The sequence below is a fragment of the Diceros bicornis genome, chromosome 35, assembly GCF_020826845.1.
Source record: "Diceros bicornis minor isolate mBicDic1 chromosome 35, mDicBic1.mat.cur, whole genome shotgun sequence".
Classification (NCBI taxonomy): Eukaryota; Metazoa; Chordata; class Mammalia; order Perissodactyla; family Rhinocerotidae; genus Diceros; species Diceros bicornis.
Genome location: NC_080774.1, coordinates 6184870 through 6208141, shown reverse-complemented (window position 1 = coordinate 6208141; position 23272 = coordinate 6184870). Strand labels below are relative to the sequence as shown.

At 62.6% G+C, this 23272-nt stretch overlaps 2 protein-coding genes across 2 annotated transcripts in view; one reads left to right on the top strand and one right to left on the bottom strand.

The window, feature by feature from the left end:
- The window catches only part of NCOR2 (nuclear receptor corepressor 2), a 215602-nt gene that overhangs the window by 136360 nt on the left and 55970 nt on the right, over positions 1-23272 (bottom strand). The window contains 3 exon segments of the mRNA XM_058531253.1: positions 1923-2100; positions 4412-4539; positions 12171-12386. Coding sequence (XP_058387236.1) covers positions 1923-2100; positions 4412-4539; positions 12171-12275 — 411 coding nt within the window. The 5' untranslated portion in view covers positions 12276-12386.
- On the top strand, positions 16822-19703 carry LOC131398035 (proline-rich protein HaeIII subfamily 1-like). The gene is made up of 2 exons (XM_058531085.1): positions 16822-17231; positions 19352-19703. Exons 1-2 carry the CDS (start codon positions 16822-16824, stop codon positions 19701-19703), a joined length of 762 nt encoding a protein of 253 aa, XP_058387068.1.

The following is a 23272-nucleotide window of genomic DNA, read 5'->3' as shown; positions in this document are numbered from 1 at the left end:
CTGTAAAAAATCCTGTCGAATCCCTGTCTCTCGCATCCGGCTGAATTCCACACAGCAGACGCAAAACACACCTGAACGCTTTCGGAGCTGTTTCCCTGGCTCCCTCCCCGACCCGAAATCTGCTCACACCTTCCAAGTGCGCTTAACAGCCTGGAGCAACTACAGCAGTCGGTCCAGCCAGGCCCCTACACTGGGCTCAGGACTCCCCCGCAGCCCCGGGGCCCAGGAAGAGCAGAGAGAGACGGACGGACAGACAGACAGAGAGACAGAGAGAGAGACAGACAGAGAAAGACCAGAGGGAGAGGGAGCTCCCCAGGGAGGCGCAGGAGGGAGGGACAAGTAGGGGTCACAGAGCCCCGTGAGGCATGGAGACCCCACAAGGCCCGAGCCCCGCTCCTGGACAGCAGGCTGGGGGCACCAGAGGCCTGATGCAGGCTCGCCAGCGACACCCCTCGGGCAGAACCAGACATGAGCACAGGGGCTGGGCGCACCAGGGGCTCTGATCCCGCAGGAGGAAACCAGGCGTCCCCCCAGCAGGCCCTCAGCACGGCCCCGTACCCCCTTCACACGCATCCCCCCCCATCCACCCAAGATCCCTGCAGGGACAGCTTTTCAAAGGGCACCGTCCCTCCCAGGAGGCTGAGCAGCAGGAGACGAGGAGAAGACAGACAGGCGCTAAGGGGGGACGGCAGGCCCGGGAGGAGGGAGGCTAACGGGGGGATGGCAGGCCCGGGAGGAGAGAGGCTAACGGGGGCATGGCAGGCCCGGGAGGAGAGAGACGGGCGGCCCACTGGGGGGACCACAGGAGACGTCTGAGCAGGACGGCCTGGTGGGCAGGGCTGCAGAGCCGGGCTGCCTGGGCTTCAGGGCCACCCCCCACTTCCCAGTGACGAGGGCCAGTGACTTCCACTCTCAGCCCGGGGCCCCCTCTGTAAAAGGGGGTGCAGATGGGGCTTCACTGAGCCGAGAAGACAGGGGAATGACACTTGTGTTTCACATAGTACCCGGCATGCGGTCAGTGTTCACTTAACGTCAACTGTGGTCAGCACCACCACCACGGGGACGCCCCTTTCATGCCAGCCCCCCAATGAAGGACCTGCCTTGGCCTGAAATCCCACCGTTCAACGCCATCTGGCGTCAGGCAGAGAGGAGGATCCAGCAGGCCCGAGTGGGCCACTTCCCTCCCTTGCCTGGCTCCCAGTCGCCACCCCCAGCAGTGCTGCACTGAGATGCGCGCTGACCTCACCCAGCAGCCAGGAGGCTGAAAATGAGCTCATGTGTGTCCCGCGGTGCGAAGAAGCCTGAGGGGCTGCTCAGCGCAGGCGCGAGGAGCATCCATCACGCAGCCGCCTGCCAAGGATGAGCACGTCACCTGGCCCCCGGCCCCGCCCCACCCCAGGCAGTGACAGTGACATACAGCTCGGGTGACCCTGGGGGACAGAGCATCTAGGCCACTGGCTGCGATCCCTCCATCGGCCCCTCAGTCGCCTTCCTCCGTGTAAAATGGAGCCGAAACAAGCTTGCAGACTCAACTGTCCTGAGGTTCACTGAGACGGCAGGAGAAGCAAACCACAGGCGCTTAATCTATGCACATTCTCCCGACACCGTCTCAGCTCAACCTTCCGGTTTAAAGTGGAGTAAAATGAAAGCCCTCTAGGGCGCGGGGGCCATGGTGGCCCCACAGGCTGGACACACTCAGGCGGAAGCCGTCTCTCTCTAGCCAAGAAACGGTCCCCAGAGCCAGCCTCCTCCCCAGCCCCTCCTGTGGCTGGCCAACCTCTGCCCGCCCTGCGCTCGGTCCCACCTCCCTGCCTTTGCCCCAGCTGTCCCCCACCTGGCACAGCCACCCCGTTCCCTGTACCCAGTGCGGTCACAGCAGAACCCGAATCCTCGGAGGAGCCCCCGATGGCACCAGGCCTTACCTTGGCCAGGTCCTCGGAGCCCCCGGGCTGGCCTGCGGCCAGCAGGCCTGAGGGCCGCAGCAGGGGGTCGGGCAGCAGCTCCAGCCGGGGGCGCTTGCTCTCGATGAAGTCCATCTCCGACTTGCCCAGCTCAGGCAGGTACGCGTGGGACTCGGGTCGCAGGTGAAGCTCCTGGGACCTGCGGGAGGCACAGGCACCGGGGGTCACGTCCACTGCCCTCCCGCCCTCGCGCCGAGCCCTACTGTGCACCATGCCTGCTGCGGCCCCGCGAGAGCAGAGCCCGTCATCCACGGGCACAGAGCCAGGCAGGACCCACGCAGACCCGTCCTCCTCCAAGGCGACGTTCTCGACTACGTGCACAGGAAGAGACTGTGCTGCTGACGCCCCACTGCCCACCCCGAGTGTGGCCGCAGGACCAGCAGCATCAGTGCCGCCCGGAGCTGGTGACAAATGCAGCATCTTGAGTCCCACCCCAGACCTCCTGAGTCCCACTCTGCACTTAAACAAGATCCCAGGTGATTCGTGGGCACAGTCAGGTCCTCTCTGGGTCCAACACAGATAATCACACACGCTGCTATCTGCACATCACCCACCGGGGCAGACATCACTAGCCGATCACGGTGCTCTTGCTGCTAAACCTGGCCTCGCGCCCTCCTCATGGGAGCTGCCCAGCCTGATCGCTCCCAACTGGCTCTTCTCAACACTCCTCCCCAGTGTGCAGAGAGGCCCAGAGAGGACACGGCCTTGCCCGAGCACACACAGCAGAGCCAGGACCCCCAGCCTCCACCGCCAGCTACAGCTCCTGACCAGAAAGCCCAAACACTGCCCTGCTGGACGCTCTTCAGGTTGATGCTTTTTCCAGTAAACGTAGAATAGGATCTGACTGAACCATTCCCCTCACCCTCATGCCCTGCCCGGTCTGGCCCACCGCATTCCTGCCTCAGGGCCTTTGCCCATGCCCGGCATCCGGCTGGAACACTTGCACCAGCTCCTCCCATGCTTCCTCTTCTCCGCAGGTCTCAGTGCCCACGGTGCCTCCTCCTCAGAGCGCTCTCCCCACCCACCAGCCACAGCCCATCTCACCACCTGCTCTCTTTTCCTTTCAGCCCCCACCATGTGCTTGTTGGTTCATGCGTGTTCGCTGGCTGCCTCCCTGCCCCCACCCCACCCAAGAATGTCCACTCCAGGAGGGAGGGACATTCACCTGTCTTGTTCATTGCTTGTTCATTCCCTGGCACACAGCAGGTGCTCAATCAGTGCGTGTAGGCTGAATGAATGCTGCCGACTGCCATGTGGGCCGGGCCGTGCTGCTGGCATCACCTGGGGGCAGGGTCGCCACCCTCTTGTGCTCCCCCTCCCTGCAAGGCCCTCCAGCCCTTCTCCTGCCAAAGGGTCACGAGACGTCCCTTCTGCGCATCTCAGAACCAACAGCTGCACAGTCACCAGGGGCCTCGCGGGAAGCACGTGGTTTTCTCATTTAAACGTGATTCACGTCCACTCGGAACCTCAGGAGTGACTTTATTTGGAGATGGGGGCTTTGCAGATGTAATTAAGCTGAGACCACAAATCCAATGACAGGTGTCCTTCTAAGAGGAGCAGAAGACACTCGGACACACAGAGGGGACGGCCAGGGAGACGGGCAGAGACTTCCGGGCCTTTGCACCTGCTGCTCCCTCTGCCTGAATGCCTTCACCCGGCTCTCCGCACGGCCGGCTACTTATCAGCCCGGCGCCTCTCCACCGAGAGGCCTCTCCTGGCCACTCCGGCCAGACAGCGGCCCTTCCCGCCCTGGAGGTGACAAGTCACTCGCCTCGTTCTGGAGCCACCATGTGTGTGTGCCTGTGGTGCGTCTCCCGATGGACAGTGGGCTCCCCGCGGGCAGGGCCGTCTGTCTAGGGCCCCGCTGAGCACCCACAGCCCAGACCCTGCCGGCACACGTCAGATGCTCGGGACTCTTAGAATTAGTGCTCTCATTGTCTCGAGCACCTTGGGGCCCTGCTCCGGCCTCGGCCCTCCCCTCACTGGGTCCCCACCCTGCCACACCGGCTCATCCCATCGGGATTTAAGGAAAGCTAGGCTGGCCCAGCAGCGGGCGGACACCAGAGGGCCCCGCCTGCCAGCTGAGGGGCAGAAAAAGGACTCGGAGAACAGGCGAGGACAAGGGAGGGAAGGAAGGGGCTCCCCGGGGCACCCAGGTAAGGACACGTCCCTCCCACCGTGACCCGGCCCTGCTCCCCCACATCCGGGTGGTCACCCTCCACACCCCCAGAGACCACCGCAGGCCCACGCCGGGAGTCTGAGAGCCGTGTCCCTCTTCCCTCACGTCCCCATCCTTGTCCCCATCAGGGCCACACCAGGACAAGGGCAGACACACAGCCTGACACCCCTCATACGACACGACCCTGCAGGCTCCCACTCCCCCACGACCTCCGTTTCCCCATCTGAGAAACGGCTCCGCGGGCCCGGACAGGAGGCTGCGGCCGGCTCACCTCTCATTCCCGGGCTGGAACTCGGACAGCAGCGAGGGCCTCCTCCTCTGCGGCTGGATGATGGAGCCGGGCGACAGGTGCGAGGCGTAGTCTCGGGGGTGGTGCTGGTACTCAAGCAGCCCCACGTCCTGTGGGGAGGGGACAGACGTGAGGGGGCCACCCCGGGACAGCCACGGCCACCGTCCAGAGCCCCTGCCCACGGCTCGCTCCTGCGCCGGGCCCGTGCCACGGCTCGGGCCTTCCCGGGCCGTCCCCACCGAGAGGGGCGCGCACAGCTGAACACCGCACGCAGTCCTGCCCCCGCAGGCTCCCGGCGCCTGGCGATTGTGCCGGCTGTCCAGAGGAGACCACCAAGCCCACGTGTCCTCGGAGACAACTGGAAAAAAGGCACAGCCGCCTCATCCACCAAGGCAGTAGGTGACCAAGTGTCCACGTGGATGTCACACAGCAGGGGAGGCGGCCGACGCGACGGTCCGTGAGGACCAAGGACCACGCTCCACACAGAGAAGACGCCCAGGCAGGTTCGGCACGTCCGCGAGCACAGGTCACAGTCAGAGGGATAAAGTCCAGGCGAAACACGCCTACTCGGGTAAAACCCATCCATCGTCCATCACCGTCCAGGGGAAACTCGACATTAAAAAATCAGACGTACCCCAACTGCCTACTACACCCTGACTTGAGAAACAGCAAAATGTTCGGGAAAAAAAAAACAGAAACAAGTCTTTCAAACGAGAAAACAGGACAGGCTCACCCGGGGAACCAATCCAAACCGATTAGTTCTGTCTGCCTAGAACACTGCGCATATGGCGTGTGGCAATTGATTAGTGATGTCTGATTCAGGTGAGGCTTAGGAGGGAGCAGGATTGCAGGTGACTTATTTTCTTCTTGGCACCTTTCTTAATTCTCCAAATTTTCCCATAAAAATTTAGTCATTCTTTTGCTGTCTGGCTTTTTTTGTTTTGTTTTGTTTTTTGTGAGGAAGATCAGCCCTGAGCTAACATCTGATGCCAATCCTCCTCTTTCTTTGCTGAGGAAGATTGGCCCTGGGTCAAGATCTGTGCCCATTTTCCTCCACTTTATATGAGATGCCGCCACATCATGGCTTGCCAAGTGGTACGTCGGTGCGTGCCCGGGATCCGAACTGGCGAACCCCAGGCCGCCACAGCGAAGCACACACACTTAACCGCTGCACCACCGGGCCGGCCCCCTTATTTATTTTTTTTAAGCAGTTATTTCTGCAAAGAGAATTAGATGATACCAGGCAAGTGTGTGGGAAGGTACCTGTTTCACACTCTCCAAAGCACACACGTAAGAGGCTGGGAGGCCAGAGGCTAGAGAGGATGAGTAACTGGAACCAGCAGGGACCCACCGACCCCAGAGGCTGGAAACACTGAGGGAAGGGCCTTCCCAGGCAGCCCAATTCGGAGACAAAGAGCTGAGGGCCTCAGGCGGGACGTATCTGTCCATCACTCAAACCCTCTGGGCCTCAGTTTGCCCATCTTTGAAATGGATGCCTGACTCAGAGGGAAGGAGGCCCCCCCGCCTCCTACCACTGATCCCCCTTAACTCTCCAGGGACTCCCCCGAAGCCGAGGGCAGCTTCCAGAAGGCAGAGAAGGGCTGAAGTCTAGATGCAAGTGCCAGGCACCAGGTGCTCAGAAGCGGGGCGGGGAGGAGACAGGGCTGGCGGGAGGGAGGGGGCCTCTGGGACCACCAGGCAGGATGCACTCCGTGCACGTGCACGGAGGTGTGAGGAGAGACCAGCAGGCCGTGCAGATTCCGGGGGGAGAACGCCCCCCCACCGGCTCTTCCGCACAAAAGCCAGGCTTTACCACACGGTCCACTCCCTGGGGGGAGCCTCGGAGACGGGGCCACCACTGCCAGCCGGGGCGGGAGGAGGCTCGGGGCACAAGGCCCGCGGTGGGGCGTGGGGAGGGTGCACCAACCCTCTGGCCTCGGTTTCCCAGTTTAGCAGCCAAGTGGGATGAGCTCGTCAGCAAAGTCCCTCCACGGAGCGCCCTGGCGGCCATTTCCGTGGGGTCCACACGAACCGCCACCCCAAGTCGGAGGCCGGGGACCCCAAGGGCGCCTGGAAGTTGCACAAGGAGGCAAGAATTGTGGGGGACAGAGAGAAACTGAACCCAGGTGGGGGCCAGGGTGGTCACATGAGCACGAATGCACCAGGCACCCAGGCTGGAGAGCTCCCCGCCACATCTCAGAGCCTGAGAACTCTCCACGCGCTAACAACACATTAATTATAGTATAAAAATAACAGTATCCGATATTCATAAACTGCCTATTGTGTGCACCTGCCACTAAATGCTGTATATATTAATTTCACCCCCACAGCAACCCCACGAGGTGGGTATTATGGGTGGCCCCACACCAAAGTGAGAAATCAGAGGCACAGAGAGGGTAAGGGACTTGCCCAGGTCACACAGCAACAAGGAGGAAGGTTCTGAGATGCACGAGGAGGCTAAGCCGGCTTCCTGCGGAGGGACGGGAGGGGCAGGCCGCGGGTTCTGAACCTGCCCCACGGGCCACGGTGCAAACCCGGCTTGGGGAGCAAGAGCTGGCCCTGCGCCCTGCACGTATTCCCAGAGTTGCTGCTCAGAGAAGGAGGGAAGAAGCGTCTCCAGGGGCGCCACACACATAGCCTTGGCAGCTTCTCCCCAAAGCTGAAATCGGGGCTTGCTGATAAATTACACCCTAAAACTCCCCGGGCAGTGACAGGTGGCTGTGGAAAAGCAATTTACCCAGGAGGAGACCAGCCGGCGCCTCCCTGGCTGGGTCCTGTGGGGCCACAAAGACAGAGGGGCCGGGGCTTCTGGGCCTCGAGTCACATGCTGCACCCGGATCCTGGGGGATGTTTGTGCACGGGGCTGGCGGGGGGTTTTCCTCGGTGGCTGTAGGAGGAGAAGGGGTGTTCCTCATGTGGAACTCAGTTTGACCCTGGCCTCATGGGTCCCTCCTGGAGTGGCAGGGCCATGGTCAAGAGAGCTCCCACCTCGGGGCCTTTGCACGTGCCGTTTCCTCTGCCTGGAACGTTCTTGAGCCAGATTGCCCCATGCCTGGCCCTCTGGCTTCCTTCAGGTTCGACTCCAACTTCGGCTTCTCGGTGAGGCCTCCTTCCCTGACCCCGGACTCCAGTGAGGACTCCCCAGCCTCAGCCGTCCCTCCTCCCGTCTGCTCAGCGTCCCCCAGGGAAACATCGGCTCCCGGAGGCAGGGATGCTTCTGCTCCGTTCACAGCCACACTCCCGGGCCTACAAGGGCACCGGGACGGGAGATGCCTATTAAGTGTTTGCTGAATGAATGAACGAGTGAATGAATGAATGATGCTCCCAGCAAGGGGTCTCCCGACAGGCTCTCTCTGGAGGCCAAACCATCCCTCCGGAGGCATCTGCAAGCGCCTGGAACTGAGCACAGGAGGGGCCTCAAAGCCAAGGCAGAGACCACCCCGGGGAACATCCGGGATACGGGCCAAGCCCCTGACACTCCAATCCCCCGGTCCTGCGCCGCCCCCCCGACACACACACACACGTCCCCTCTGGCCCAGAAGGCTTCTGGGCCCGTGACCCTTGGCCCAGGGCAGCACTAGTCCACGTGAGGTCCACGACGTCGCCGGCCCGCAACAAGGTGGGCGCAGAGGACGCAAGCATTAGACCCTCGAGAGGGCACTGACACGACTGACATCCAAGTGCACGGCCAGCACGCATCCTGCCGGCCTCGGCCCAGACCAGTCCCCACATCTGCGAACTGGGTCACACGCAGTAGGACCACGTATCAGTTTGTGACAAACTGGAAATTACACAGACCCGCCGTTCCCATCGGGAGTCTGATAAGCGCTGATCTGGGGCAGGAGCCAGCAAACCAGGCCCGGCCGGTTCTCAGCGTCACCAGCCACAGCCACGGCCACTGCACGTCCTGGCTGAGCGGCTGTCACGCCGGGCAGTTGTGACAGAGACACATGGCTGGAAAGCTGCAACATTTACAGAGAAGGTCTGCCAACCACCCTCTAGAGGAAACGCCCAGCGCACCCTGGGGGCGAAATGGGAAAGGATGCTAATGGCTATGTTGTCCCCAGAACAGCAACCACATCATCACCATCACCATCACCATCATCCCCATCGTCACCATCACACTGTATCAGCTCTGTCCAGGCGTCGTGCGGACGCCCGTGCACACATCAACTCATCTGAACCTCACAATCTTATAACTACCCTCACTCAGCCAATGGGGAAACCAAGGCCAGGGGTGGTGAGGCCACTTGTCCAGTTTCACAGCTAGGACATCACTGAAGCAGGATGTGAACGCAAGCGGTCTGGCTCCAGAGCCTGCTCTCAACTGCCCTTCTGCACTGAGGCACAGAGAGGTTAAGTAACTTGCCCAAGGCCACACAGCAGGAAGCAGCAGCGCTGGGACTCAGACCCTGCGTCTCCTGACGTGAACACATTCGTTCAGCACGGGACTGTGGGAGCTCAGGAGAGCTCGGGGGCCCGGGGACCTGGGGAGAAGACAGAACGGAGCTGGGCCGCAGGAAGCCCGAAAGGACGCAGGGAGGGAGCGTGTGTCGGGACCTCAATGCTGGGAGATCCTCAGAGAGAGACGTGGGGGGTCCTGAGGCTGTGGGGCGGGGGGAGCAGAGACCGCGGAGACGGAGAGAACAGGGCAGCGATTCCGTAGGGGGAGCAGGCGGGATTCAAGGAGCGATGGGTACTGCCGACGTCGAGAGCTTGGAGCGCGTCGGAGGCCGGGTCAGGGGACCCGGGTCCAGGGCCTCGGGGTCCAGGCCTCTGTCTGCACGCCTCTCGTCTGTGTCGGCCGTAACACGCCGGGAGCCTGGAGACGACGCAGGCCAAGGCACGGCCCGCACCACCCCACAGCCCCTCTCATAGTCCGGGGTCCTACAGTCCCGGGGGGAAGAGGCCCCCCTCCAGCCTCCTGCCACCCCGCGCACCTCACAAACATCCCCACCAATGCTCAGCCCCACGACGCCCACACGGCAGACGGGAAAACAGGCTGGCCCCCGGGGTTAAGTGAGCTGCCCGCTGTCACCCAGCAAGTGGGGAGGAACAGGGATTCAAACCCACATCTGGGGGTCTTCCGGGCTCTGGGAGGACTCGCCATCAAAGCAGCCCTGTGCGCAGGGCACCCCAGGAGGGGCCTCCAGGGCCAGGAGGTGCCACCCCGGGAGGCAGGCCTGTGGGGAGCGTGTGTGGAGTGCGCCGAGTCCCGGGCAGGTCACAGGTCACTGGGGCCAGGCCCCGACCCCCTTCCCTGCAGACCTGCCTCAGCCGCTGTTGCAGGAGCCGGGACTCCTGGGATCCCACTCCTGGATGGGGCATTGTCTTTCTGTGCCTCAGTTTCCCCTTTACTCCACCCTCTGTCTTCCAAAGACTCAGAAATGGGGACAGCTCACAAACCGTGCTCTGTCTGTAGGGTGGGCTGGTGGGAAGGGATTAGGGCACACGGGGCCATCAGCGCGGGGAGAGGCCTCCAAATGACAGACCCCAACGCTCACTTCCCGCCAGCCAAGGGAAAGCGGCTCCAGCCCTCCACACGCCCAGGAGAGCAAGACTCCCCAGGAGGCCCAGAACGCTTGCTCCGCCTTCCAAGTAACAAGCAGGGGCTCCGGCTGGGTGCCCCAGCATGAGGCAGGGTGGTCAGAGAGTGAGGCCACTGCTGCCACCACCCAGGACGGGGACGCCCCGCCCCGCAGGTGCCCAGGGCCCCCGCCCACCCCGGCCTCAGCCTCCTGCCTGGAGGGGGCGTAACCACTGGGCCCTGTGCAACCACATCCTGCATCACTGAGGGCCCCGCGGGGGAAGAGTGGGCGGTGTCTGGGGTCAGCCAGTGACCCCAAGTGACCAGGAGAGGGCCCAGCGGGGGCAAAGGGCAGGCGGGACGGTAGGGGCTATGGGGGCTGGAGGCTGGGTCCTCGGAGAAGGAGGTGGGAGAGGGGTGTGAGCCGGGAGAGGGGACGAGAAACAGGACAGACGCCAGCGGCATCCGCCAGGGCCCCAGGGAAGCGGCCCCTCTGGACAGCCGCAGTGCAGCGACAATGACCAATAATAATAACAGCCAACGGACACAGCGGGCTGAGTGTGCACCAGGCTCTCCCATGAGGACGTGACGCAGATCGCCACGCTAATCCCCACGGGATCTAGGAGACGGGCGCTCTCGTCACCCCATTTCATGGATGAAGAACTGAGGCTCAGAGACGTGAAGCAACTTGTCTCGGTTCCTCTCCTGCAACATGTCCCCATCTGCAGAGTGGGGAGCACAGTGTCCCCACTCGGGATGACGAGCAGCTTGTGCAACTGCCCAAAAGGCTCTGAACCCACACCTGCCCTGCAGCAGCTGTGGAAGGGAGGCTCTGATTCCTCTCGTTGCTGGTGATCATGATAAAGATGACCATACAGCATAATAACTCGCCCCAGGAGCACATTCCTCCGCCCCGGGCACACAGTAGGTGCCCAATAAATAGAGGCCTCCGCGACACGGGGGCTCAGACCCTGAGGCTGATGTAGACGGCTTCTCCCAGTGACTCAACCACCCGGCCTGAGTCCCTCGTCTGCAAAATGGGACGGCACCGTGTAGACCCCCTTACGCTGGGCTATTGGTGAGAACTGGAGACTCCGCCCAGGGAAAAGTCCTGGTCACAGGGCCCATTAACGCCCCGAGCATCCCAGCTGCTCTGAGAGCGCCAGGGCCAAGTCCTCGGGAGACCACTGTGACGGGACACCCCCAGGCTGGGCCAGCGGGTTCATATGCATAAATGCCTCGCTCACTGATGGAAATGCCCTCCCACGCCATTTCCTCTGTGCTCATGGGGAGGGACCGTGCCAGACAAGCGGGACAGACGCCCCAACACGCGCGCACACACAGGCACGCACACACAGGCGCACACACACAGGCGCAGAGCCAGCTTCTGCCCCACCTGTGCCTGCGAGGCCTCACGCCCTCTCACCGAGCAGCCAAGAGGTCAAATGGGGGAGGCCCAGAACCCCGAGAGCCCTCTGGCAGGCACCCAAGGACACGGTATACAGCAGGTACCCAATAAATGCCAACAGAGCAGAACCAAAGGCCCATCCTCAGGGCCACACCATGCAGCTAGAGGTGAAGGCAGGAAACGGGGCCCCGCTGGAAGGCGGACGGGGGGTGCAGCCTCGGAGAGCTGACTGGGGGCACCCATGTGTGGGGCCGGCACCCAGAGAGCACGCCTGCTCCCCCAGGGGCAGGTCACCCCTGCAGCAGAACCCACCCTGGACCCCCAGTCGGGGATTCAGGGACACGACATGCGCCGGGCCTCAGCGTCTCAGGGCCGCGAGCAGCGCCAGGGGAACAAGCTCCGGGGCCGAGGACCGGGCCGGGGCGGGACTGCGAACAGTGGTCCCCAGGAAGCCCCCCAATCCTAAAGCAAGGAGGGAGCCGAGGCGAGGCTGGGCTGAGAGGAGAGTGTATACAGCGGGCACTCCATGTTTGCATGCAAATTCCACCCACAATTCCGAGAGGCAGAGACGCCAGCTCAGCCCAGCCCTGGTCTCCATCTTCCCAGCTTTGAACTAAGAGATTCCTCCAGACGCCCCAGGGCCTGGGAACGCCCCAGGCGCCAGTGGTCTCTGGCGAGGCAGCCCCCTCCCCTCGGGGGACACAGTGAGCCCCACCTGCCCGGCTCTGAGGAGAAAAGGACCAGGGCCGGGGCTTGAGGACAGAAGAAGGCCCCAAAGGTGACCCCAACACAGGCGTGCCCCTTACCGTGTGGGGCCGGGCAATCTGCACGGGGTAGGAGATGCCGTGGGGCGGGTAGCGGGGCTCGGTGGCCCTCCACGTCTGTGCCACGGGCTGCGTGGATCCCGACATGGCGGTGGGCGTCAGGGGGGCTCTTGGGCCCCAGTAAGCTTCCTCTCAGTGGCCACCAAGGTTAAAGTCCAGTGGTCGTCATCTGCTGGCAGGCCGCCCTGTCACAGGCACCTGTGAGGAAACCAGACAGGAAAGCACGGTCAGCCACGGGCAGCGGCTCCCCGTGGGCCCCGGTGGGGCCAAGGCCTTCCCTTGGCCCCGTGCGGAGGAGCCGGCACACGGGGTCCTCCGGGGCCTCCGCCTGCCGCTGGCTCGCTCCCCGCTGACAGCAGAGGGAGAATGCGGTGGGCGTCTGTGGACCCTCTGAGCCTCAGACCAGGCCACACAGGCCACACTAGGAGAGCCGTGCCCGCCCCACCACCAAGGCCCCCACTCAGCAGGCACAGGAACCCCAATTCTGCGGGCGGCACCCCCCAAAGTCTCCCAAGCCCCCTCGGCCCACCCAACCTCACCCCAAGGCCTCTGTGGGTTTTGGAGACATGGGGCAAAGTTCTCCCAAAGCACCTGGCAGCACTGGCAGGCCGGTGCCAGGCCTGTCCTGAGAGGCAGGGCAGGGCAGTGGGGGACAGGGTCAGCTCGGGCAGAGCACAGGTCACAGCACGACCCGGGCAAGGCCAGGCCTGCCTGGGCCTCCCAGTGACCCTCTGCAGGCAGGTGACACTGTGACGTGGGAGCAGAACAGACGTGACTTGGCACAGACATGGGCTGGGAGTGGAGGGAGTGGGACGCCGAGGGCCACACTGGGGAACCGGCCGAGGACACAGACAAGAGCCGGCTGGGCCCCAGATGGCTCCCGGGGGCAGGTACGTGGTGCCTTCCAGGGCAGAGACCACCGTGTCCACGCTGAAAAGAACCTAGAAACAGTCCAATGGCTTTACAGACGGGGAAACTGAGACCCAGAAGGAAGAATGGACTCAAGCCAAGGGAGCAGAGGAGCCGGCGGCGAACACTGCCTCCACCCAGAAATCCCTGGGCCCCCCGCCCGCCAGGACCCTCCGCCTTCTCTGCTGGCCACTCTCCATTCGCCTGCCTGGGCGCACCACCGGCTCCTCTGCCCGTGGCCGGATGGAGAGCCCGGCACCCCCAGCCTCCTCCACACTCAGCCACTCAGAGAAGGCGTGTCCATCCAGCCCCGCCACGTGCAAACCCACCCCCGGTCACCCCCCAGGAGCTGAGGAAATCCAAGATGGCGCAGGGGCCCAGCCCTGGGTGTCCCCACACGACGGTGAGAGCTGCATCTCATGTGATCGGGTGAACAGAACGTACCCCGGCCCCTGTGATTTCATCCCGACAGCCCTCATCGCCCCACCTGTCAGCTGACAACTGTCCTCCAGTGGGGAGGACGCCCTGGACCCTCCACTGGGGATCTGCCCCTTGGGGGTCTAACGTGGGGGGATGTTGGAGGGAAGCCTAAGATCCAGGTGACCAGAGGAAGAATGGGGCACCAACTGCACCCTACTCCCTACCTCCACCTTCTGCTACTGTACACTCGACCTTCCTTTCCAGAACCATCCTCCTTCCCCAGGCTCCAGGAGAGGTCATGTGATCCAGGCCTGGCCAATCAGGCCCCTGCCTCCCCTGGGCCAGTGACTGGTTCTTGGATAGACATGTGAGCCAATCTGAGCCAAGGAGAGTCAGCCTTGAGACGCTTGCTGGAGGAACCACAGTACAGGCGCTCTCTACTGGGGCTTTAAGCTGGGAGGGCGAAGCCTGGATCTCTCGGGGCCACCAAGTGGCAGGAGCCTGGCGGAGACCATGCCCACTGGCAGGAAGGCAGAGCCGGAGAGAGCGCAGTCGGCCCCTGATGATAGCCATGCCTGAAGGCTGATCAAGCCTGCGTGTTCCTTTAGGGGAGCCGAGGCGCTCCTTCTGGGCGTTCTGCCTTCACCAGCCCAAGCTGGGTTCCTGTCACTTGCCACCAAAGTTCTGACTCACCAGGAGAGGAAGGAGTCATGGAGGGGGCAATCCCTCAGTTGGGTGCTGTCAATCCTTCCCCCACAAAAAGGCAGGGAATTCCAGAGCCAAGGCTGACGCACCTATGACCCCTCAGGAAGTTGCCCATGGGGACTTTTCCCAGCCACCCAGCAGGACGTACGTGTAATTCCTACGAACGTGGGAACAGGTCCTGCTCCGCACACGGGAGCTCCCATCGTCACCATCGCGGGTACCGGCCCCGCAGCCCAGTCACAGCGACGCTCCGACGGGGACGGGAGGCAGGGCTGCCCTGCCAGCTCTCGAGGGCAACATGGCATCTGACCTGCAGCCCAGAGACAAGCAACTGGCCTTGGGAGAGGGGGCGGTGCGGCCACCGGTGCCAGACCCTGTTCCCCAGTCCCCTTGCTCCAGCTCGTCTCAGAGCCCAGCAGACCCCGGTCTTCCAAGGCAGCAGAGCGAATCCTACTCGCCTCTCCTGGGTTTAAACAGCTGCCCGTCTCTCCGAGGAGACGCGGCCAGGACTTTGGGGGGAGATGTCACGCTGCCTGCCCCTCCTCCAAGAGCACCACAGGCGACTTCTGGATTGTTCTTTGATTTTGCACTGCATGAGGCGGTGAGAAGACTAATTTACCCACAGCTTTTCTCACCTCCTTTTCCTAATGAAACGCTGACTGAGGACGGCAGGCCCCTGACAGACGCTCAGGGCGTGCACTGCACGCGGGCTCCAGGAGCCGGGGAGGCGACACCTTCTCAAACCGCCCCCGGAGAACCCTGGGTCGCATCCCCCCCCTCCTCATGCCAAGGCCGGGGCCTGGCTGTCTCCCCACTCCCTGGACACTCACAGGGTGTCCACCGCCACGCTGGGGGGCTGCAGCCCCCGCCACCCACCCATCAAGGCGTTGTCCCTCTGGCTCCCAGCCCAGCGTCCTCACATGCAGGTTGTCCCCAGAGCCAGGAAACTCGGGATCTCGTGCCTCCCTCATCCACCACAGGCTTATTTATTAAAGCCAATCTCCACCCTTCCAACCTCAGCTGCATTTGTTGCCAGCTCAAAAAAAAATCTTTAGGAAAATCAGTTTGGCAGATCCTCAAAACGTTAAACACAGAATTACCATATGACCCAGGAGTTCCACTGGTAGGCTCCTACCCAAGAGAACTGAAAACAAGGACTCCAACAAACGTACATGCGTGTTCAGAGCAGCATTTTTCACTACAGCCAAAAAGTGGAAACACCAACATGTCTGTCAACTGATGGAAGCTTAAACAGACTGTGGTCCATCCACACAGGGGAATATGACGCAGCCAGGAAAAAGAATGAAGCACTGACACCTGCTACAATGTGGATGGACCTTAAAAACACAATGCTGAGTGAGAGAAGCTGACACAAAAGGCCACATGTTGTATGATTCCATTGATATGAAACGTCCAGAACAGGCAAATCCACAGAGACAGAGAGCAAACCGGTGGTTCCAGGGGGGCGGGGATGGGCAATGACGGGAATGCTTTGAAACTAGATAAACGTAGTGCTTGCAGAGCATCGTGAGTGGAAACAAAAATTGAAGCTTTGACTTCAGCAGCAAGGTCTGGAAGTGAATGCCTAGGAAAACTGTGACATGACTTCGTCAAAGACGGGGATAGGAGAGGATGAGAGAGACCCCCGGGGCAACGGGAGGGTCTCCTGGATCTGGCTTTGGCTGGAAAGGGTTCTGAGAGCGGAACCCAGACTATTGTAGGAATGCGACACAGCGGCCTCGACATCACCGCAGGGTATGGCTTTGGGGTCAGGACAGGGCAGTGGGCATCCGCTTATCTACAGACATTTGGGGTCCCCACTGCGAGCTGAGCCCCCAGCTAGCGAATGAGGCGGGGTCCAGGCCGTGGACGGTCTTGGGGCTCCAGGGGATGCGGCAGGGCAGACAAGAGGCGCCCAGGGCGACCCCAGCCCCGGGAGGGGGAGGCGGGTCAGGGAGCACTCCCCAGAGCGCGTGCAGAGCCAGTCAGGGACGGGGAGGGACGGCACTCCGGGAGGTGAGACAGGGCACTGCCTGTGTGAGAAGGTCACTGAGCATGAGGCGGGCAGGGCAAGCCGTCACTCGGGGCCCCGGGGCCATGAAGGACGGCTTCTGTTCTAAGGCCACAGGGAGCCACAGAAGGCTGCAGAGGAGAAGGGCAAAGAGTCATGGTGTTCGACGAGCAGATGCTGGAGCATGAGTGGGGCCGGGAGACCTGAGGGGCTACTGCAACCGTCCAAGCCAGAGCCGGCGCCAGCAGGACCGGGGCCACAGTGACACAGATGGAGAAGAGGCAGACGGCGTGACAGTCAGGACGGAGACCCTGCAGGCCTCAGAGACGGCTCGCGGTGGGGTGACGGAGGCCAAGCAGCCCCCAGGGATGGGGGCCCTTCACTCCCTTCCTCGGGCAAGGTGCCTCACGGCTCCGAGCCTCAGTTTCCTCAGCTGCGGATGGGGGGCCGGGGTGCTGGTGAAGCCCGGCTGCGGGGCCTGGTAAACAGCAGGTGCTCAATAAGCCCGGGCTCCGAGGAGAAGGGGCAGCGCCTCGGCGAGGTTAAGGACTGCTTAGCCACGCGGCGTGGGATGCTTCTGAGCCCCAGATGGGGACACTGAGGCCCAGCCAGGCCTCGTACAACCAAGCCACGAACCACGACGCTGGGGCCACCGGGCCGGCCGGGGAGGGCCGCACACTCCAGCCCGGCCGCAGCAGGGCCTCCGGGCGCAGTCCCCAGCCGGGGCTCCCCCTGCCTCACCTGCCCCGGAGGAGGCCATGGCCAGGGCCACTCAGCTGCCCATGGGAGGGCCCACGGGAGCCCCCAGGGCGGCACCCCGCAATCCCACGCACCCCACGCTCCCTTGTGCCCATCCAGCAGGCGGCTCTGGCACGGCTTCCCGGCCGTGGCTCTGTGTCTGCCCTGCTGCCCGCTCACGCCAGGCATGTCCCAGCGGGCACACAGCCGGTGCCCAATGAAGGAACCCGTCCAGTGGAGGCGAGCACCAGTAGCACGAGGTGAGGCCGGAGCCCACCACACCTGCATCCGACCCCACCCAGATGGGCAGAGGCCTCCTTCCTGGGGTGGGGGCGCTGGAAGGTTCTGCGGGGCCTCCAGCCCCCACACTCCTCTCCAGCCCCAGGCAGGCCGGCTGAGGCCACACCATGACGCGTGCCACGGCTGTTCCGTATGGTGAGCAGCCCGGGTCGGATCTGGGGAGCGCTGGGGCTGGGCCGTCCCTGGGGGCGAGGCGGGTGGGGGCTTGTCAGGTGCCGGGTCGGCGGAAGGGAGCGGGGCCTCCAGGCCGAGTGGGGCAGGGGGCAGATGCAGGGAGGCCACCAACACACGTGCCTGAAACCCCCCTGGAACTGGAGCTGGCAGCAGGTGGGGAGCCTCACGATCAAAACTCGAACGCCAGGAGGAGAGAGGCCCCAGCACACGCACACACGCACACCCTCAGAGCCCGCTGGGGGCTCGGAGAAGCCACGGGCCCCACGGAGGGGACACGGTCTGTTCCACCCACCCCCACCCGAGACACACAGGCGCAGGGGAGCCTGTGGGCAGGGCCCCCAGCAGTCTCGCTCCCCACAGTCCCTGCAGCACCTAGAGGGGTCCCCGATGTACGGCAGCTGCTCCATAACTCACTGCCTGCTGACCCCCGTGAGAGGCCTGGGCCCGGCACACAGTAGGTGGACCAGTTTCCTGGGGCTGCCCTCACAAAGTGCCACACGCTGGGTGGGGAAAGCAACAGAAATTTACGTCCCACTGCTCTGGAGACCAGAAGTCTGAAGTCAAGGCGTCAGCAGGGCCGTGCTTCCTCCAGGCCCTGGGGAGGGCCCTTCCGGTCCCTCCAGCCCCTGGCGGCTCCAGGCATCCCTGGCTTGGGGCCGCGTCCCTCCAGTCTGCCCGTCCTCCTCACAGGGCCTCTTCTCCCTGTGGGTCTCTGTGTCTCCTCTTCTTAAAAGGACACCAGACACCCTTGACCTCATCTTAACTGATGACATCTGCAAAGACCCTCTTTCCAAATACGGTCATGTTCATGGGCTCCAGGTGGACACGAATTTTGGGGGAGATGCTACTGAACCCACGACAGCAGGTACTCAGAAATACTTGTCTTGTTCACTGCTATATCCCAGAGCCCGGCACACAGTAGGCGCCCAATAAACATCCACCGAACAAAAACGCGCCAGGCAGCTTGCCAGAGGAGAGCCGAGGCCCGCAGCCAGCACGGGGAACGTGAGGGCAGAAGTGGTCCCGGGATGTGAGGTTAAGATGTTGCGGAAACGCCAGCTAGGACGAAGCTCCTGTTTACCCCTCGTGCTCCTAGTTCCTGGCGGGCTGTTCACATCGGGGAACCGGCCAAGTACTCAATGGGCACCTTCAGCAGGGAGTCGTGGCGCAGAGCAGATGCCCAGGATCCGGCTCTCACATGAGTCCCGAGACACAGAAAGCCCCGTGGGAGGTGGCACAGGAGAGCCTCACCTGCCCTGGCCCGGAGGAGCCTGCACGGCCAACAGAGGCAGGAGCGAGGGGAGAGTTCCTGCCCCTGCCCTGGCGGCTCACCACCGTCAACTACAATTTACAGGCACCTCTCGTGGGACAGGTGCTGGGACAAAGCAGCAAATAACAGACCCCAAATCCCCGCCCTCACGGAGCTGACATTCTAGTGGGCGAGACCAGAGTAATTACAGGATGTGAGAAGGTCTCATGCCATGGAGAAAATCAGGAGGGAAGGGAGTGTCAGGGACAACCCCATCACAACGTGCCTGTAAGCCAAGATGTGGAGAAGCCAGGGAGGGAAACGTGCAAATGTCTGGGGGAGGGTGTTCCAGGCCGAGGGAACGGCAAGTGCAAAGGCCCTGAGGTGGGAGAGGAACAGCAGGGAGACCTGGGTGGTGAGCGCTCCGTGAGCAAGGGCCCTGGGAGGCCACACGGGGCTTCACTCCGAGCGAGGTGGGAAGGGCACACGCCCCCGGGCAGGGGTGACCTGCAGGGTCTCCTAGAACAAGCCCACCCTGGCGTCCCTGGGTTAGAGGAAACTTCAGCTCTGCCCTCTGTCAAGGAGTGATGGGCACAGGCCTCTGTGTGTCGGGCATGGGTGAAAGGGCCAGCTCACCTGTAATCCCAACCCCATTAGGGCCACCATCCTGGGTCCTACAGACACAGGCCCCCACCCGCCCGCCCGCCCGCCCGCACAGGCAGGCCCGGCAGGAATAGGACCCGCCTCCTTGCCCCTCACCGGGCAGAAGGTCAGCCAGGACCCCAACCACAGCCTGCCCCTGGCTCTGCCCAAGGGGCGGCCAAGGGTCCCATACTCAGAGCCCAACTCGGGGCGCTGCCACAGGGGTGCCACCTGCTCACCCCACACAGGGACGGGGCAAGACACACCCATTGAAATGGGGTCTCCGCCCCATTCTGGTCCATCGGGAAATTATCTGGGCATCTCCGACGTGCAGGCACCGTTCCAGACACTGGAGCTACAGCAGTGAACCCGTCAGACAAAAAGCCCTGCCACTCAGAGCTGACACCCAGGGACAGGCCTGTCCCAACAAGGGAAGCCCCCAGCCAGGTACGCAACAGGGGACGGACGGACGGACGGACTCACAGACGGATGGATGGTGGGATGGAGGATGGGTGCTGAGATGAATGTGGGATGGATGAAAGAGGGAGGGAGGGAGCAGAGAGGGAGGATGGATGGATGGGTGAGGGACAGACGGAGGGGGGAGAGGGAGGAGTGAGGCATGGAGGGAGGGAGGGAGGGGGAGAGGGAGGGAGGGACAGATGAATAGATGGATGGACGGACAGACTGACGGATGTCAACTGTTCCATTTCCCCGAGTTTTTCTGGTCTCACTTTTTTAACCAACCCCATAGCCCAGCGTACCTTCACTCCACTAACATTCCCACATGTCAGCTCCCTGCCAGCCACCAAGGGGCACACATGAGCACCAACACCCCCGTGAACCCCCAAGCCCACACAACTGCTCCCTAAGCCCCAGCCTAGGGAAAACAGCCTCTGGTCCCAAACTCCAAGATCAGAGCAGGGACTCCAGGCCCACCCTCCCCTGGGCACCACTTCCGCTCCTCAAGCCACAGCTGGCACGCCCTCCTCCGGGGGAAGGAGAGAAGGCCAGCCGCCTCCAGCCCCAGACACACCTTCCCTGTGGCCAGCGGGATCCACACTCGGAGCATCACGCTCCACCACGCCACGCGGTGTGGGCGGGGGTGCCGGGCAACAGCCAGGAAAACAGGCTCCCATGGGCCCAGAATGTTGCGCAGACCCCGGACCTGCTCCCAGCCGGACAGCTTTCCCGGGACCCGCTTCCCTCTCCCCGTCCAGCTCACCCAGGCCCCAGAGATCAGCTCGGCCTGAGGCGTTAAAAAGAGGGATTTGACAGGAAACTCCAATTCCCAGCTTCTCTTAAAACAAGGCGCTCTCGCCCATCGCTGGTGGGAGGTAAGACGGAAGCCTCTGCAGAAAGCAGCTGGCAGGTCCTCACCAAGTTAAACGCAGAGTTCCCACGTGACCCAGCAATTCCACTCCTGGATATAAACCCCAGGAAGTGAAAACAGGTCATAAAACAAAGCAAAACAGAAAGAACAAGAATGTTCACAGCAGCACTATTCACAAGAGCCAAAAAGTGGAAACAGCCCACATGTCCACCAACGGAGGGATGGATAAACAGAATGTGGTCTACCCACGCAGTGGAATATTATTCAGCCATGAAAAGGAACATATGAACCACGAACACATGATGCTGAGTGCAAGATGCCACGTGTGGTCTGACCTCATTTATGTGAAATGTCCGGAAGAGGCGAATCCACAGTCAGAGAGCAGGCTGGTGGCAGCCGGGGCTGGGGGAGGACGAAGGGGAGCGACTGCTTAACGGGCACTGGGTTTCCTCTGGGGTGAGGAGAATGTTCCAGGACTAGATAGTGGGGATGGCGGCACCACACTGTGAATCTACTAACTAACTAACCCAACTAAGCGAATCCCAACTAACCGTACACTTCAATATGGTTCAGATGGTAAATTTTACATTATGAGTATTTTACCAGAACAAAATCATTTAGAGGGAAAACCGAGGTCCGTGTCCAGGCATGACTGGCTGGAGGCGGCAGGGGCTGCCCACGCGGATGGGCACACCTTCTCCTGTTCGCCACATGCCCTCCCCGTCAGCTACCTTCATTTATATCCGCAGCCCGGCGGACAGGACTCAGTGGCAGAGGGCTCGGTTCCCCTGGGCTGATGGAGCCTTCACCTCCACCATCCCCTCCCGGGAACCCTCCCCAACCCCAACTCACCAACCTGGGTTCCCACGATCCTGTCTTCCTGCCCCTCCCGTGGGCCCAACCCCATGGGCCCAACCCCGCTTACCACCACCCTCTGTTCACCAGCTGTCTCCCCACCAGACTGAGCCCCGGGCCGGCAGTTCGAGCCCCACCCGCGATCAAGTGCCCAGTAGGAGGCCCGGCTGAGTCACGGCCCCGAGGTCACTGAGGAGAGGGGGGGCCCTCCAGCGGACCACCCTAATCCCAGAGACGCGCCCTCTTGACCCCGCACGCTGCCGTCCCACAGGGCTCCCATGTGTGGAAAGTGGCCGACTGCGTTCAAATCCCAACTCTACCACTTACGTAGCTGTGTGACCTTGGGCACAGTACCGACCTCTCTGGGCTTCACTTGTTCCATCTGTAAAACTTTCTTCATAGGGCCGGTGGGAAGATTCATCAGGAAAGATCTACAGAAAGCCGGACGCCCACAGAAGAGTTCCTGAAACAAGGGCAATGTTACCACCCTACGCTGCTCGAGATACTGAGGCAAGTCAACAATGACGACGATGATGCGAATAACGGGCGGTTACCATCACCGTCCCCACTCTGCAGACGAGCAAACCAAGGCTGGGGAAGTGAGCTGACCGAATGGCAGAGCGAGTCCCTAACGAGGAGGCTGTACAGGACGGGGGACCCACTCTGCAGACAAAGCAGAGGGCGCTTCCTGGGAGGAGCTCACCTCTCAACAGCCTCTTGTTACAGATGGGGAAACTGAGGCCAAAGAGGGGCAGCACCGTGAGCAAGGTCACTCGCGGGCTGGTGCTGCCTGGCCAGATTTGGCTCTGCTCAGCCAGACCCCTCAGCGCCCCGTGGGAGCCCCCATTCTCGAGCCCACGTGGTCCGGGCATCTGGGGAGGCAGAATGAGTGGCCTGACCTGAGCCCACCCCAGACTTTTCAGGGGAACGAACATCCGGGGGCCGCGGGGAGAAGGGCTCAGGTCCACGGGACGACCAGGGCCCAGGACAGAACAGTCACTGCAGCCTGTCTAGAAGGTCACAGATGAGAGACCCTGAATGCCACGCATGTCCTGCACCAACCTTCCAGGGAAACCAGAGGCCAGGTGCCCCCCTCTCACCTCCCCAGACAGGATCCCCAGCCACCGGAGAGCCTCCACCGCCCCCCCCGGATTCCACCTCCTGCCTCCCGGGTTCCTCATACCCCCCCATCATCTGCAGGCCACATTTACCACCTCCCAGGTCCCTCTCCAAACCAAATTATCCCCATTCAGCAGATCAGGAAACTGAGGCTCAGAGAGGCGAACTCTCTTGCCGGAGGTCACACAGCCAGAAGGCAGCCGGGCTCGACTGCCATCCCCAAAACCGGCCCAGGCCCCGCGCCCCGCGCCCGGTGCCCCCGCTGAGGAGCAGGAGGGAGGCAGGCTGGTGGGAGCTGCGAGGAGGCCGTTTCTGTTTCCAATTTAGTTGGTGCATTTGTGTTCGCCGGGCCGCGGCCAGCTCGGCCGCCCGGCCCCACTCCCCGCCAGGCGGGGTCTGCTGGAAATCACTTCCTCCTCGACTCCTGGTTTTCCCCTTTTGATTTTAAAGGAAGAGAGAGAGACCGCAGCCGTGACAAGCCCTCCCGCACGGGTCACAGGCTCTGCACGAGGACCCCGGCCGCCGCGCCCTCCGCCTGGGCAGCTCACACGCAGCACGCTGGACTGTCCCAGGCCGTCCCACTCAGGTCCCGCGCCCGGGCCCGCGCTGTCCCTCAGCGCCGCTCCTCCAGC

Coding starts and splice junctions, on each gene's coding strand:
- LOC131398035 (XM_058531085.1), top strand. CDS start 16,822: ATGGGGACACTGAGGCCCAGCCAGGCCTCGTACAACCAAGCCACGAAC. Junction 17,232..19,351: donor GCGAGCACCAGTAGCACGAG/GTGAGGCCGGAG, acceptor CAACCCCATTAG/GGCCACCATCCTGGGTCCTA.